Below are 17786 nucleotides of genomic sequence, written 5' to 3'. Positions count from 1 at the left end.
GCCATTAGTCTCTTACATTTTCACACCTGAACTGTGAGATATTGTTAGAACACTGTATCTCTGACCGCTGCCGTCTCCATTTCTCTACAGCCGAAGTGTATTTTTCCATTCAACCCATTAACACCATTGAAATTATTCATCATTTCCTAATTCAAAAGCAGCATGTCTTTAAAGGCTTAATCTAAAATTTAAAACACAGGACTGTTTGACATTTTTTTAACATCTTATAATGACTGACACCAGATAATGACTAGACGCATGCTGCTAGTGTTTACTGGTACTTTTAAATGCTTATTTTTGGCTACTTAAAAACCATTTTTCTTTCCTGCCCTTATCTTTGTGTGCATGAATAATTTATGTGCTTATAAAAACATAATTTGCACCTTTTCCTTGGTAACCATGAATAATATATTGGACAGCAGTGACCGGGAAAGTGCATTCAAGGAACATGTATGTGTGAAGAATTTTTTTTTCTATGGTAGCGCCACAAGGGGTCACTTTGAGAGAGGGGTCTCTCGGAGGTCACTGACTGGTGATGACTTACTGTCAGGGCTACAGGGCATATGTGTAAGGACGTAATGATTCGGTGCCTGTCTGGAGACATCACAGGTAGACAGAGCTCCAGTTTATTTAATCACAGGAGAAAGACTTTGCATAGTTAGCGTGCCTTCTTTACCCGGTAAGCTCTCCTACCAACAGCTAGATCAGTAATTTGCTGGAAAATGACAGAATTTTCTTTTTAGTTTTACGTCTGCACATCACCACAGTGGATTTTAAATTACAGACTCCCCCATTTTAAGAGACTCCAAATTGAATGGGCAAACCAACATCATTTTAAATTTAAGGACTGTTTTTCAATATTTGGAAATCTTCTGCAAAGATTGCCTGATGTCTAGAACTCAGAAAAGTCACTAAACGCTGTGTTTTTTGCCTTCCTGCTTGTTTGTGGATCTTTTTGCATTCATTTTTGTATTCAATGACTGGAAAGCATATTCTGTTGAACTGAGATTGACTTGTAACAGACTTGTCCACTGAAGAACATCCCATTTCTTTCCTTGAGAAATTCTTGGGTTGCTTTTGCAATATGCTTTGGGGTCATTATCCATTTGCACTGTGAAGCTCTATCCAATCAATTGTGCACCCTTCTTTTTTTTTGGTACCTGTCCTGGTTTTATTTTGTTGTATTTATCCGCGACACCTTAAAATCTCTACAGTGATTCTATTTTAGAAACATCAACAGGTAGAAACGAGGGCTACAAGCGTGATGGTGTTTGTTACCTGAAGGAAATTGCCTTCCCGGGTTTCCTCCGTGGCGTGAGCGATAAGCAGAGTTTTGTCCTTTCCTTCTAAGATTCCTAATTATTTAAAGTAACACTCAGGTATGCCGTTCAGCTGGGTTAGTTACAGCGCCGGGAGCAGCTTGGGAGAACAAGGAAACACAGACTGCTTCAGGTTGCTTTCCCAAATCAACTCAAAGGTTTATTTGATACACAGCAGTTTATATAGATGAAAAAAGGTTCGTGTGTCAGCTTTCCCAGTTCAAACCGGTACAGACCAAATAAGGAAACGTCTTCCTGCCTTGTGAGCCAAGAAGTATCCTGTGTGTAGTTTATCAGTTCAGCTACAATTTATGATCATCCCAGCAAAATACACTCCTAGACATAGAATACAGAGTTCTTTCATCAGTGAATTCTGAAACGAACCACCTAGCCTTTAACGAGCCTTTTCCAGGAGATAAAGAAAAGGGAGGATGGGAGTAAAGAAGTGGTCTCATCTCTGTGGTGTTTTCGACCTTGAGGTACCAGCTTGTGAGTCTCACATTAATTCTTGGGTCACAGAGAAAGAGAAAAACAACTAGTAGATCGGCCTTATTGAGTAACAGTTTTCCTGTATAAAACAATATCCTGTAAATGCTTACCGTGGTATCAAAATATCATAACAGTTCCCCTCTTTTATTATTTTTTAAAAATAATAACTCAAATAGAAAGGAAAAATCACAAATGTAATAACATAATATAAAAAGCAAATCATAAAATGTAATAGTTCACAACCTAATGTTCAATATACACATCAGGAACATCATTGGTAACATCTGGCACATCCTCAGGATCAATTTGTGCTAATTGCAAATACATTGAAGTGGCTGTACTGGTAGCTATATGGGTTATCATTGAAAATGTGGCTTGCAGAAATGTGAACAGGGTTGCAGTTTACAATATGAAATAGTAAATAAAAATCCTAAGGTTAATGCAGTAGATATGATTAATAACCTAAATATATAAAAAAGACAGTTCTTCAGTCGTCTCCTGGCCTGGTCCCAGGTTCGAGAGACACAGAATAAGCGTCGTATGATGACAATGGGCATTTCATTTTCTCCATTATCAGGATGGAATGAGTCTGGCTTTATCAGGTTAGACATCATGTGGTACTTTTGGCTTTCTGTTCCTGCTGGATGTTTGAGTACCTTGTTGTTGTTCAGGTGGGGGATCAAAGGGCTTTCTGAGTCTTGGCTCTTTCCGGCGTTGTGTGTTAATCAGTGATTGTGTGTGTGCACTGGATCCTGGCGCTGGCTCGCCGGAGATGTCATCTACCCGTGTGTGTTTATTTGCTCTAGTTCCGGGCGCTGGCTCGCCGGAGATGTCGTCTGCTTGATCCGACGCCTGAGATGGTCCGATTGGGCTGGTCTTAACCCTGCTGGCATGAATCCACTGAGGTTGTCCGTCTGTGAGGATGCTGGTTCTTCGTCACTGCCAGTACAGTCTGGGGGCTGGAACACGCGCGGCCTCCCAGAGAGTCCTTGGTTTTAGTGGCTTCTCCAACATGCATCTCCTTGTCTCCACTGGTGGAACTGTGGAGGGGAAAAGCTGAGAGAGACAAACTTTCTGATAGTTATTATTCAGTTTTTCTATCAGGTTGTGAACATCAGTGGACAATGCAATATACATCACCTTCTACTAGCGGTGCCCCTCTTGAAGCTGACCATGGTCTTGGAAATAGTCTTATTTCAAATGGAAATAATTTGGTTACTTCAGATTGAGTCATTCTAATCTCACACAGGACTTGAGTAAGTAATTTGACACAGGTCATTAAAGTTTTAGCACACTTTTGAATTACTTCTAATGTGAATGAAGATCCTCTATCACTGTTAATCTGGTGAGGTATTCCGAATCTGGGTATTATTTCATTGCTCAATTTTTGACAGACTACTTCTGCAGTTTCTTTTGAGGTTGGATAAGCTTCTACTCATTTACTAAATTGATCCACTATTACCAGTAAGTACTTGATACTTCCTTGCGCTGGCATATGTATAAAATCAATTTGTAATGTATGAAATGGAAAATCTGGTTGTGGTAAATGCTGATGTTTTGCTTTTGGTCTTCCTACATTAGTTCGTGCACATGTTAGACAGGTTGCTAATATGCTTTTTACTGCATGTCATGTTTTCTCAATTACAAATCTTGATTTTATTGCCCCTATTACCCCTCTTTGTCCGACATGACTCACACAGTGAAAATGTCGGGCAAGGACTGGCATCAGGGAATATGGGAGGGCAATCAAACCCTTAAGATTTTGTATAAGCCATCTCTGTCATCTAAGGTACAGTCATTATTCTCCCAATAGGTGTAATCACATGCAGAGGCTTGCTCTTGTATGAATTTTAAATCAACATTTGTTCCTAAATAGTCTGGGAGTGTAACAAGTGGCAGCTGTAGGGGCACAGATAATACTTCCTGCGGAGGTGGGAGCTGTGATGCAGCTGCAGCCTTGGCTGTCACGTCTGCTAAGGCATTACCTGTTGCGTCGTCTGTGTCAGCTGTACTGTGTCCTTTCGTTTTTACAACTGCAACGGCCGATGGCAGCTGTATAGCCTGAAAAAGTCTTTGAACAAAATCAGAATTTAGCAATTTATTTTCCATCAGCAGATCTAAATCCTCTCTGTCTCCACAATGTGCCAAAGTCATGCACAACGCCAAATGCATAGCGGCTGTCTGCGTAAATCGTCACATGCTTATCCAAATGTAGCTCACAGGCGCGTATTAAAGCCATGAGCTCTGCTTTTTGTGCTGAGTGAAATGGTAATGAGTGAGCCTCTAGTATGATGTCAGGCACTGTTACCACTGAATAGCCACAAAGAAATGAGTTGTCATTCGGCCTTGAACAGGACCCGTCCACATAAACCGTGGCTGAGTCTGAGATAGGTGTTTGCTCTAAATCTGGACGTGGTGCTGTGGATTCCTGTATACGTGTCATGCAGTCATGATCGTCAAGCCTGTCTGAGCCATCCTGTCGGTCAGAAGAACACAGAATAGTATCAATAAATGTCATGGCGAATCACGTGTGCTGCTCGCTTTTATAGTGAGATTTGCATATGTTGTTTAGTTATGTTTGCTACAATGGTCGTGACCTGGTGATTGGTGTGTAGAATAGTGTCATGTGAGAGTGTGAGCTTCTCGCAGTCCCTTATCATGATAGAGCAAGCTGCTACTGCCCTCAGGCAGGCCGGCATTCCCTGAACAATTCAGGCAGCACCTTTGAGTGGCGGAGGTCAGCACTCCCTGTAATGCATTGAAAGAGACAGTCATTTCTGTGGATCACAGTATTCGAGGAGGCTTGTCTTTTTTACAACAGTCACGCAGAATGTGGTCATGAAAAGAACAGTCTGGTATCCACTGTCTGCAATAGTTCACCATGCCCAGGAAGGACAACATGTCCTTCTGTGTAGTGGGACGAGGGACGGAGGTCACAGCTTTGACCCTGTCTGCAGTCATGGAACGTTTTCCGTGAGACAGTGTGAATCCCAAATATTGAACAGAAGTCTGACAGTACTGCATTTTCTTTGCAGATGCTTTGTGGCCAGTCTTTTGGAGGTGCTGGAGAAGCATGTGTGTAGCAGTTTGACATAGTTTTTCACTTTCAGCACAGAGGAGGAGGTCATCCACATGTGGATCAGAGTACAGCCCTCAGGAGGAGTGAAGCACCATAGAGAAAGCAGCAGAGCTGTCTATCATGCCTTGGGGCAAACGAGTTCAAGTGTACCGCTTATTTCTATGTGTGAATGCAAATAACGGCTGTGTGTCTTCATGAGAAAAAGGAGCGGAGCATAAATCCACCACGGTAAAATGTGTATGCAATGCATGTCAATATGCTGTGAACATCTGAAACGAGAGGTGGCAGAGGAATGTTGACTGCATTAATTTGCCTCAAGTCTTGTATGAAACGCCATACGCCAGGTTTGTTAGGCTTTGGCACAGGATTGACATGGTGCTGTGGGCTTTATTACTCCTGTAGTCAATAAATCTCCTATGATGACATCTAGAGCTGCGGCTTTTTCCGTGGAAAGGGGACATTGCCTGACATATACTCGCTTTTTGTTTTTTAGCTGTGCGTGATAAGGTATGCAGTCAATAAATCCTATATCATTCTCACTTTTTGACCACAATGTCATATTCTGGTATTCAGCTGGCAACGTAAGTGCAGAAATAGTACAGTGGATAGGATAGGTTAGATCTATGTGACGACATGGTGTAGTTATATCATAACCTATGTCTGAGTTATGTGACAAAATCACTGTTTGACCTTAGAGAAACAAAAGTGTGGCTCCCAGTCATGGGATTACCTGGTAGTGGCGTCTGTACACGTTTTTTTTTTTTGGCACAGTGTGTGACATAGAGTACCGGACAAAAAGGATGTTGAGTTCATTCTCTGCTGAGGGTCCAGCTGACACAGAGGATGTTCCTTCTCCATCATGTCGGTACATAGGGCAGAGAAAACATAAGCTGTTATCAGTGTCAGCAAACATTTCACCCTTTATGTTAAATTAAATACACAAATTCATTTTCGCTTTGGGTGTCTGCGGCTGCTGGAAAACTGAGCTAAATTTGCACCTCTAGCTTGTCCAACAGTGCATAAAGCGTTTTATGAATACTAGGATGGATTCATCAGGCTTCTGTTTACACATAGTTACTGCATTTAAGTCAATTTTGTCTCTGGACATTGTTAGCAGGAATTTCTTTAGATTCTTAAAGAAATCGGCGACTTTGTCATTATTTACCCTCCTTTTGTCCATAGCGGTAACATTTGATGCATCACGTCGCGGCATTCTGTCATATATTTTCTACAGGACTTTTTAAGTAGACTACTTTTCTTATCACAAATGATATTCAACATTTCTACTGACCTGGTTTCTGGCGATAATCGTTCGGGATAAGGCTCCGAAAAGAAATTAGAATGCATTGAACTTCTTAAGTTGTAAACAAAGTCAGTCACATAAGCACTCCCGCATGTTCTGGATACGTGATCACGGACGTCTTCACCGATTCGCGGACGTAGGTTACACGTAACCGGAAATGGGAGTTGTACTGAGCCGTTATTTGAGACTTTATTTTGTATTTTATTAATTTTTGGTTTTACAGGTACTTTAGATTTTTTATCGGACCTGTCTGTGGTCTTTGAATTATTCTGACCCATGTTCAGTGATTTCCAGAGGGGTTTACACGCTAGGAGGATTTAGGTTAGTATTTTCGCTGCGGCACAGCTGAGGTTACTTTAAATTTATTGCTAGCAATTTTTTGTTTGTGTGAGCAACTCTCACTTAGCGAGCAACTTCTCGCTTAACGAGCAACTTCTCGTAAAACAACAGGCAACTTCCTGTGTCTTTCTGCTTTTAATTTACTGCTTTTAACCCTTGTATGGTAATCGGGTCTGTGAGACCCGTTTTCAGTTTTCTTTCGTTTTTTTTTTTTTTTTTAACAAAATTAAATTTAATTATTTACTAGCTTTCTGTGAGTGAGCAACTTCTCACTTCTTAACGTACGTTTCAAGATAACAGGCAACTCCCTGTGTCACTCTTTGGTGAGCAACTTCTCACTTAACGAGAAGTATTTAAGACAACAGGCAACTTTCTGTGTCACTTTTCTAAGTGAGCAACTTCTCACTTTTTAACGTACGTTTAATTAAACAATTAATTATTATTATTTTTTTAAACAAAATTAAAATATTCAAGACAACAGGCAACTTCCTGTGTCCACCAACACCACACAAGGGTTAATTTACTTTATTCGGGGACTGAGGAAGTCGTCAGTGTATCTCTCTGGATCACTAAGTGAAACTTCGTCAGCATATCCCGTTTCTTTATGGATCAATCACTGAGAGAGGTATAATATGGTCTCTATATAAATATGAAAGACGCATATTTACCTTCTGTCAGGGATCCCACTTCTTGACACCAAAATTGAAGGAAATTGCCTTCCCGGGTTTCCTCCGTGGCGTGAGCGATAAGCAGAGTTTTGTCCTTTCCTTCTAAGATTCCTAATTATTTAAAGTAACACTCAGGTATGCCGTTCAGCTGGGTTAGTTACAGCGCCGGGAGCAGCTTGGGAGAACAAGGAAACACAGACTGCTTCAGGTTGCTTTCCCAAATCAACTCAAAGGTTTATTTGATACACAGCAGTTTATATAGATGAAAAAAGGTTCGTGTGTCAGCTTTCCCAGTTCAAACCGGTACAGACCAAATAAGGAAACGTCTTCCTGCCTTGTGAGCCAAGAAGTATCCTGTGTGTAGTTTATCAGTTCAGCTACAATTTATGATCATCCCAGCAAAATACACTCCTAGACATAGAATACAGAGTTCTTTCATCAGTGAATTCTGAAACGAACCACCTAGCCTTTAACGAGCCTTTTCCAGGAGATAAAGAAAAGGGAGGATGGGAGTAAAGAAGTGGTCTCATCTCTGTGGTGTTTTCGACCTTGAGGTACCAGCTTGTGAGTCTCACATTAATTCTTGGGTCACAGAGAAAGAGAAAAACAACTAGTAGATCGGCCTTATTGAGTAACAGTTTTCCTGTATAAAACAATATCCTGTAAATGCTTACCGTGGTATCAAAATATCATAACATTACCTGTTCAAATTGAGGGTCTAAGTGCTGGGCTGAGGTCATCATACACTCAGATTTACCATCACTCTGGGTCCTGGGTTAGATTTGTGCTAGTATGTTAGCATGCTGTCTGTCCGGATGCTTGCAAAGAGCTGAAGTTGTGTTAGCATAATGCAGTTGTTTCTGTCCTACATGCAGTTTTCACTTCATCATTGCACTCCTGTCCTTTTGAGCAATGCAAAATAACTCCTCAACAGCTCCAACCTTTTCCTTCTGCCACACATGAACTGAAATCAGCTCATTGTAGCGCAAGTGCAAACATGCTTGTGTGATTTGTAGATAACCGAAGAACCTTTTAAGCCCAATAAATGGTATAATTCTTACTGTAATGCAATTACTGAATTTATTACATTACTGGGTTACTGAAAAATGTAATGTCATTACAGTGCATTACACCCAGCACTGCTGACAATGATGTCCCTGCCTCTTCGAGAGTGTTCTTGACTTTGTTAGATGTTGTTAAATTGTTTTTATTGACCATGGAAATATTTCTGTCATTATTAATTTTAGTTGTCTTCTGTTCTGTTTCAGGACTTTTAGCGTTGTTGTTCAGCTGGCCAGTGCCTTCCTGGGGTGGGGGTGGGTGGGGTTCAGTGTATGATGCACTGCCTCACTTACACTGCATCTCATTGGGCTTCATATTTAAAATCAAAATGAAAGCTATAAAATTTTAATTCAACACTTGAACATGGCTCCAGATCTTTTACCGTCTTCATTTACAAAGAAATAACAAGGGAACAAGCTTCACTCAGTCATGAAACTGCTTGCCAGTCAGCTGTCTAATTAATTTAAAGCCTCTAAAAATGGGGGACTGTGTATAAAAATGAAGCTAAACTATGGATGATTTGTAATCATTCATCTACCTGCTTCCTGGGCGTTTGTCTGCCAGTATAAAGCTTTAATTTTGTTTTCCCATGCTATCAAACTCAATTCTGACATCATTACTCTAGTCCAATCATTTTCTTGTTGGACTCACAGGAGCCAACCTGCCTCCAATCTGTGTATTTTAAATCTCAGTGCTCTTCTGGCACCACTAATGTCTAGACTCTGGGAGGATCTGCCCTAACACCGATCGCTGCAGAGATCACATAATGCTGTGATGGATCATCAAAGTCTAATCACCAAATAGCTTAATTGAAATCCGTTTTTCAATAAATCACTTTCATTTTTTTCCCCAATTGATCCTTTGCTGTAATTCCTGAACAATTAATTCAAAAGTTTAGTATAATAACTTAAATTAAAGCTGAAAGTCTGTAGATCAATAACATATTGATTTACAAAAGCCACCTAGAAATACCTCCCAAAATTCAACTTTTTACTCAGCCCCACAAATAAAATTATTCAATAAGACTTTACATTTCTTTTAAACCCAAAAAGAAATGATGCAACATGTAGAAGTGCAACCTTAATGTGACAATAAATACAACATAGCAGAAAAAACTCCCACAGTAATAGAACCAGCAGCTGTTAGATTTTAGTATGAAGTGACTTTGTGATAGTTTAGTGTAACTAGTGCAATGTAAATATGACAGAATTCAACATGGATCATTATGAGATGAAACTGTAAAGTAAATAGCACCGGTTTAAAGTCGTGGTGCATAAACACATCAGAATGTACACCTACTGAAATAAATTAGCAAGTAGATTTATGCTCCGTGACACTCAACACAAAAAGGTTCAGACATTATTCATAGTGCGTGTTAACACAGTCATTGGACTGCATACTAAACTTAAAAGACAGAAACAATGTATTGATCCAATACCAGTGCTGGCATCAATACTGTCGATGTTTGGATCAATTGGCCACCTCTAGCGTCCTCTTCTCTGTCCAAGGTCTTCACGTGGTGAGTTGTGCTACTTTACTTTAACTAGTTTGTTTAGATTATTATATATCAGGCACAAAACTTAACACAGTTTAAGAAGTTTTTTTTTAATGTTTTCTCTGTTGTACAGTAAACATTGTCATTATTTTTCTTTTGGTAAATCTTTGCTGAAATGAGGCCTACATGGTAAAAAAAAAATGTCATTATACAGATGCTAATACAGAGAAGAGCTCAATGTCTTTCATTTATTGGGAAAGCAAACTACATATGATTCCAATTGCTACAAACAGAATATCGATTTAGTCAAAGCTGATAAAAACTTTGTTGATGTTGCCCCGAAAGTTAGTTTTCAGAAGGCCCCTCCCCTAGAAGTTACACTCCTACCATTATTTTTTGCTCCTGCAGAATTCCCCCACAGACTTTTGAGTGTATGAGTGCCATATCTCTATCCATCTGTATAATATCTCCGGCAGTTTTGCCAGAATATTAGCTTCACCATTCACACAAGCAGCGGGATAAAATCCAGACCAACTGTGTCAGACATTTAAGTTGACATGCACCTCGGTTGGGTAACTTGCAACTTGCATGTGTGGCAATGTTAAAGTAAACAGCAAATGCTACCCTTCACAGTCCAATTAAAATCTTTTAATCACCCCAAATTTAAAGATGCTGTAATTGCATCCCATCATCCCCTCCATTCACTTTAGAAAAAGAGGAACATTTTCATTGTTGTCCATCCTATTTTAATTATTTTTATTATATTATCCCTCTGTTCAGCACTTTGGCCGACACTTGATGTCTTTTAAATGTGCTATATAAATAAAGATGACTTGACTTGCCTATTAGTTCAAATACTCATACAAAAATGGCATCCTTGTAACATGTACGCAGACTAATGTGGGATACACATGAAGGACTTTCAGCATGGGATGTGGCTTTATTGCTGCAGGCTACTCTCCACAGGTTAGTTAGCTGCAATAGGCTTTTCTGTGTAGAACATCTGTTCATGAGTAAACCTGCTCTCACAAGATTTCCACACCAGTATGAAGCATGGTCTTTCTGACGCTCCAGTCACCACTAAAGAGCCTGAATGTCATTAGCAGGAGCTCTTAGTAGCTCTAAAATCTAGTTATCACGTCATTCGAGGTCTCAGTAGTCCCCAGCTTGTCCCTAAAGTGAGACACTGCCTCTCCTCCCTCACACAGCATTAAATCTTTCCCTCCTTTGCATTCAGCTGGATGGACATTTCAGTCAGATCTCATTGATTCGGAGTGAAAAAAAACCCCCACTTGCTAAGTGAAAATGAAGTGAGAAGTTTTGTCTTATGCTTCTGCTGCTGCTTTTGTGCACATCTCTCACTTATGAATGACTGTGCTTTTTTTATGTTGTTTAAAGTGCGGAGGATTGTTGCAGCTCTACTCCAACGTTAGCTTTGAATCAGCATGAGCGTGCGAGCCTTTACACAAATGAATGCAGCATGGACAAGAGGACAATCTGCCTCCGCCGCTGCACCTCCACAGAAAAAGACAACCTCAAGTTATTTCAGGAATCATTTCAACACTTGGTGTAAATGGCCCGACAGTGTTCTGAAACACTGTTACATATCACTGCAGGTAGACCAGGTCTGAGCTACCTTTCATCCCATTCATGCTGATCTCTTTCTTACACACAACTGCATTCCAGCACGTTCCGCTTGCTTTCCATCAGCCTACATATGTGTAAACACAAACCCAGACACACACATGCAGGCACACGCATATGTTGGTTTAAAATGGAGCACTGTAACAAAAAATAATTTCCCCCAGGGATCAATAAAGTATTCTGATTCTGATTTGCAGTCAGAGTATTGCTCACTGTCAGAAAAGAGGTGTGAATTAATATTTCATGGCCCTCCGCTGGCAGAAAGTCAATCCATTTCCCAGCATTCCCATATGCTCGATGTGTAGACTCCATGCGGACCAGAGGTCAAACAGACCGAAGATGGTCTTTCTCCTGGACGCACAGGATTCATTGCTTCCTCTAATTGTCCCAAAACCGATAAACTGCCCTCAAGTTCATTTTAAGCACATGCCTACACTGTGCACATGCACCAACATTAAAATCAAAACAGAAGAAATGCATTACGCGCTCTACATTCCCACAGACTGCACAACCAGCCGACGCACTGACTAAATAAGAGTGCATGGCATTTCAATTATTCCTCACAATCTGAATATATATATAACATGGACAGCCATTTGGCGAGGCTGGTCATAATAAATCAGATGGGCGCTAAATGAAGTGTGCAGCTGACGCAAGCAAGAGGAGAATTCTTTTCTCCACGCCACAATGGAGAGCTCCAGGCTGCACTGTGGTCTGTGGTCATCGTGTGATCCAATTTATCCCCCTCTCATGACTTTTTTAAATTTTGAGAACTTAATGATCTGACACAGTAGTTCCATTTTTAGGCTCTTTAGTTTCTTTTTACTTTATTTTGTATTCAAATATTACTGGCGTCTGAAATGTCATTCTCAAGGGATGCAATGAAAATATGCCAGCAACCCAATGAAAAATATAAACTTGGCCATATTTCCATGGAGTGCCTGTCTTTTTCAAAATGTATGTATTTATTTTCTTCTCAGAGCGCTGGACAGATGAAGGTCATGCAGCTAAAGTCCTACGAATGTATTAAAAGTAAAAAGAACTGTGTTTTTCCTTCATATTTGGCCAAGGCCTTCAAGATTAAATTAAAGAGAGTTTCTTTTGTCAGCATGCAGGAATTTAAATCAGGACTCCTGGAGTCCTCTGCGTGCTCATTTGCATTCTGATGAAGCGACTGAATCACACGTTAAATTGTGCTGAAACTTGTTTTTCAGGGAGGAATTCCGAAATGGGTATTTCAACTCGACTGCAAAAATTCTAATTTTATTTTGAAAGGTGTTTCCCAGATAAACAATACTCTAATCTCTGATTCTGATAAACAGTCTGATGTTGATCTTTTCTGAACCCTTCCTGACAAACAACATTTTAATTACCATTTTCCGGCACATGTTTTTTCACATAATATTTCTGGATCCAGTTACAACCAGATCATCCTTCTTTTTTCTTCCTTTTCTACCCCCTATCTATTCATCTTTAAGGACATAGACTACAGCCGATTGTTTTCTTTCAAGGAAACAGCACCGAGTGTACTTTAGTGCAGCTGCCCTTAGAGAAAGCAATCAGTCTTTTATCAGTAATCAGTTTTGAAATACATATCTTGTAGTTTTAGCAGGGAAGACAGAAAGAATAAGATCAGACCTCTAATAAAGGGGTGTGTAAAATACAAAGATGCTATATTAGATATAAGGTCAAAGGATTTTCAATTTGAAGCTCTGCAGGTTGTGAATAATGTAGAAATGTGAGCGCTAGTTTGTGGACTCTGTAGCAAAACTGGCTGAATGATTCATTTTTACACTGCTGACATTTCTTTTGTCCATAAACCCACAATAAAGGCTTATTATCGTATTCAACAGGCGTGCTGCCGAATCTCACAGGTCGCATGTGTTTGACCTGCACATACAGACATACAGTACATATCAATATCAACATTTGCATAAGGCAGACCATCAACAACGTGACATTTTCAGATTTTGCCTGTTTTAAAAGTGCAGGCGGATTCAGTGTAATAGTACTCTTTCATTATTATTTTTTTTTTACTCAACTGAGAAAACACTTCTAAATTTAGGCCTGCCCTGGCTTTTAAAGTCAGAGACAATGTGATTAATGCTTTTCCATTTTTTTCCCTTTCAGCCTGAACTACTGCCGTGCTTCTGAACGTTCCTTCACGAGGATCTGCAGCTCCAGATTTAACAACTACATTTTTTCCAAATTTGGAAAAATTACTTTGGAAAGGATTTTTATCATCATGCACCAGAGTCAGTGTGTGAAAGCTTTACACATTTGTTCTTCCCACGATCAAGCTAAAGCAAACGGCTTCAGTGGTACTTAATTTGTGATCCAGAGTCAGTCAGGAAATATCCAGGGATTATGATATTCGAGGATTAGTTCTTGAACAAAGGCTACATACTTACTATGGGTGTTAACTATTTAATGCACCATTACATGCTGTATAAAGATAAATCTAATCATATTACTCTGTAGTAGGCTCTACATTTGACTTTTCCTACGTTTTTTTGTTTTATTTTACTCTTGGTGCTTATTTTGTTGTGTGTTGCCCAGTTTTGGAGATATCAGCAGTAGAGGTGTCACCCTCCTCTTGAATATAACTGATCTATGGTTCTCAGAGGGCCAAACATTATGCAGCACTGTGCATAACCCACCCCTCATTTCTATATATTTTGCTTCCAAGGACCCAGGCTTTCTTGTACTTTTCTTGTATGAGAGAGCTGAGTGTAGAAGCGAAGCTCTCAATTTACCGGTCGATCTACCCCCCTACCCTCACCTATGGTCAAGAGCTGTGGGTAGTGACTGAAAGAACGAGATCGCGGATACAAGCGGCGGAAATGAGTTTTCTCCGAAGGGTGGCTGGCCTCTCCCTTAGAGATTGGGTGAGAAGTTCGGCCATTCGGGAGGGGCTCAGAGTAAAGCCGCTGCTCCTCCACATTGAAAGGAGCCAGTTGAGGTGGTTTGGGCATCTGACAAGGATGCCCCCTGGGCGCCTCCTGGGTGAGGTTTTCTGGGCATGTCCCACCGGGAGGAGGCCCCAGGGCAGACTCAGGACACGCTGGAGAGATTACATCTCTCGGCTGGCCTGGAAACGCCTTGATGTTCCCCCGGAAAAGCTGGAGGAGGTGGCTGGGGAGAGGGAGGTCTGGGCTTCTCTGCTTGGGCTGCTGCCCCCGTGACCCGGCCCTGGATAAGTGGAAGAAAATGGATGGAGGGATGTATATATATGTATGGCATACCTCTGCATGCTATCCTTTGTGTGGTTTTGAAAAATGAGGTAACTGGATAAATAGAAGACAAAAAAAGGATCAAACCTAAAAAAGCAACAGATGAAAAACAAATGAAAGCCATGTCCTTAAGAAGTAGAAAAATCCAGCAAATGACTCAGGACCTGAGTCCTTTAGTTTATCCAACTACAACTGTCGCCAGGAGGTCATGAGAAAAACATGGTGAAGACTCTGTCACGGCTTAGTGCTACATTTCAGCCAGTGGTTTTGGGGGTTTTGTTTAATCAAAATTGATGGCAATATTTAAATTATTGTTATCTACCATCAGATTTTGATGCACCACACAATATCATCTTAAAAGCATCAGTGGCTTCATTTTTCAGCAGGACAATGATCCCAAACACACTGCCAATGCAGTAAAAGCATACCTGGAGAGAAAAACACACAATGGAACATGTTTAGTCATTGATTGGCCTTCACTAAATCTTAACATCACTGAAGCAGTGTGGGATCCTTTTGACAGAGAACAGAACTAAAGGCAGTCAACATTAAAAGAAGAGCTTTAAATAGATTATTTTAGATGTACAGCACTTTGTTCAACAGCCACTCATTTAACTGTGCTATATAAATAAAGTTGACATTGACTTTGAATGTCCTTCAGAAGCCTGGAGAACTATTCCCGAAGACTAGTTAAAGAAATTGCAAGATAGCTCTACAACAGCTGTACCTCTTTCCCATTTCCTAGCAAAATATAAAGAAATCAGGGGTGGCACAACATTTTTGCACTGTACCGTGTATTCGAAAAACTCAGCAGCAGTGTCTCATCTCAGAAATCATGACCCAGTTACTCCAAAAGAAATCCACAAACCTTATTGTGAGTGTGTCATGCAGGAACCCTTTTCTCTTTATTGGACTACACTCGCCAAAGATTTAACCCCACATTAGAAATCGTCCGTCTACCCAAGACAATACTGACTGCATGTCAGTATTAATTGTCCACCCTTCAACTTCTTTCGAGAGGAGAAAAAATAGTTCCAAAACCAAGTGCTTACGACAAGGTTTGCAGAATTTTGAGTAACTGGGTCATGATTTCTGGAAAGACATTATTGCTGCGCTCACTTTGAGCATCGCGAGGTAAGTGTCATTTGGTTGCTTTACTTTGAAGAAAAACTGAGTAAGACACACCAAAAATAAATAATTAAATAACATTACAGGCCAGAACTGAAGTACATACATTTGATTTGGGGGAGAAATGTCTCTTTTAATAAAGAATATAAAAAGTTGGTGGTGAGATTCAGGTTTAACGGCTTGTGAGACTGCATAAATATCTAACTAACCATTTGAGCATGTGACAAATTCTTAGATATCAATATTTCTCGATATTTCTTACATCTGCACCCTTTCAGTCACTTCAGTCAGAGCTTCTGAAACAGCTTTAATCAGTGTTTAATCAGTGCCATCGAATGTTATCTGTGATTCATTTCTCATACTATGGACTGTATCCCTGTTCTGTCTGTTTACCTGCAATATATTGAAGTTTAATATCATAGCTCAAAGTGATATTATGCCACAAGAAAATGCTACATGTTTTTTCCTACATGCGCTGAAACATAAGTAAAAAAATAATGATTATATTTAGGTCGAGGCAGAAAGGGAGAGTGAAGAGGCACGTGTATAAGAGGAAAACAACTCCTTAGAGTGTCAGTCTATTTCTAAAGCCGGTAATTACAGTATAGACAGAAACTAGACTAGAAGTCTATTCCTCTGCTGGCTGCCCTGTGAGGCTGAGATGCTCGTTACCGAAAGCAAAATTGCTGGTTTGGTGGTTCTTTTTATGGCCATGCACTTGTTCTACAAAAACCACAAGATTTATGTGTAGTGACTTTACAACAGTTTACAGGGAGTGCAGAATTATTAGGCAAATGAGTATTTTGTCCACATCATCCTCTTCATGCATGTTGTCTTACTCCAAGCTGTATAGGCTCGAAAGCCTACTCCCAATTAAGCATATTAGGTGATGTGCATCTCTGTAATGAGAAGGGGTGCGGTCTAATGACATCAACACCCTATATTAGGTGTGCATAATTATTAGGCAACGTCCTTTCCTTTGGCAAAATGGGTCAAAAGAAGGACTTGACAGGCTCAGAAAAGTCAAAAATAGTGAGATATCTTGCAGAGGGATGCAGCAGTCTCAAAATTGCAAAGCTTCTGAAGCGTGATCATCGAACAATCAAGCGTTTCATTCAAAATAGTCAACAGGGTCGCAAGAAGCGTGTGGAAAAACCAAAGCGCAAAATAACTGCCCATGAACTGAGAAAAGTCAAGCGTGCAGCTGCCAAGATGCCACTTGCCACCAGTTTGGCCATATTTCAGAGCTGCAACATCACTGGAGTGCCCAAAAGCACAAGGTGTGCAATACTCAGAGACATGGCCAAGGTAAGAAAGGCTGAAAGACGACCACCACTGAACAAGACACACAAGCTGAAACGTCAAGACTGGGCCAAGAAATATCTCAAGACTGGTTTTTCTAAGGTTTTATGGACTGATGAAATGAGAGTGAGTCTTGATGGGCCAGATGGATGGGCCCGTGGCTGGATTGGTAAAGGGCAGAGAACTCCAGTCCGACTCAGACACCAGCAAGGTGGAGGTGGAGTACTGGTTTGGGCTGGTATCATCAAAGATGAGCTTGTGGGGCCTTTTCGGGTTGAGGATGGAGTCAAGCTCAACTCCCAGTCCTACTGCCAGTTTCTGGAAGACACCTTCTTCAAGCAGTGGTACAGGAAGAAGTCTGCATCCTTCGAGAAAAACATGATTTTCATGCAGGACAATGCTCCATCACACGCGTCCAAGTACTCCACAGCGTGGCTGGCAAGAAAGGGTATAAAAGAAGAAAAACTAATGACATGGCCTCCTTGTTCACCTGATCTGAACTCCATTGAGAACCTGTGGTCCATCATCAAATGTGAGATTTACAAGGAGGGAAAACAGTACACCTCTCTGAACAGTGTCTGGGAGGCTGTGGTTGCTGCTGCACGCAATGTTGATGGTGAACAGATCAAAACACTGACAGAATCCATGGATGGCAGGCTTTTGAGTGTCCTTGCAAAGAAAGGTGGCTATATTGGTCGCTGATTTGTTTTTGTTTTGTTTTTGAA

The 17786-nt window shown here is 40.5% G+C and overlaps 1 protein-coding gene across 1 annotated transcript in view; it reads left to right on the top strand.

Annotated features, from left to right (window-relative positions):
- raver1 (ribonucleoprotein, PTB-binding 1) overlaps window positions 1–13548 on the top strand; it is a 31330-nt gene extending 17782 nt beyond the window's left edge. Inside the window, exon 15 of the mRNA XM_026164589.2 lies at window positions 13529–13548. Coding sequence (XP_026020374.2) covers window positions 13529–13533 — 5 coding nt within the window. The 3' untranslated portion in view covers window positions 13534–13548. The remainder of the gene's footprint in view (window positions 1–13528) is intronic.
- The last annotated feature ends 4238 nt before the right edge of the window (window positions 13549–17786 follow it).

The sequence above is a fragment of the Astatotilapia calliptera genome, chromosome 4 (genome assembly GCF_964374335.1).
Source record: "Astatotilapia calliptera chromosome 4, fAstCal68.1, whole genome shotgun sequence".
Taxonomy (NCBI): Eukaryota; Metazoa; Chordata; class Actinopteri; order Cichliformes; family Cichlidae; genus Astatotilapia; species Astatotilapia calliptera.
This window is presented reverse-complemented; position numbering and strand designations above follow the sequence as displayed.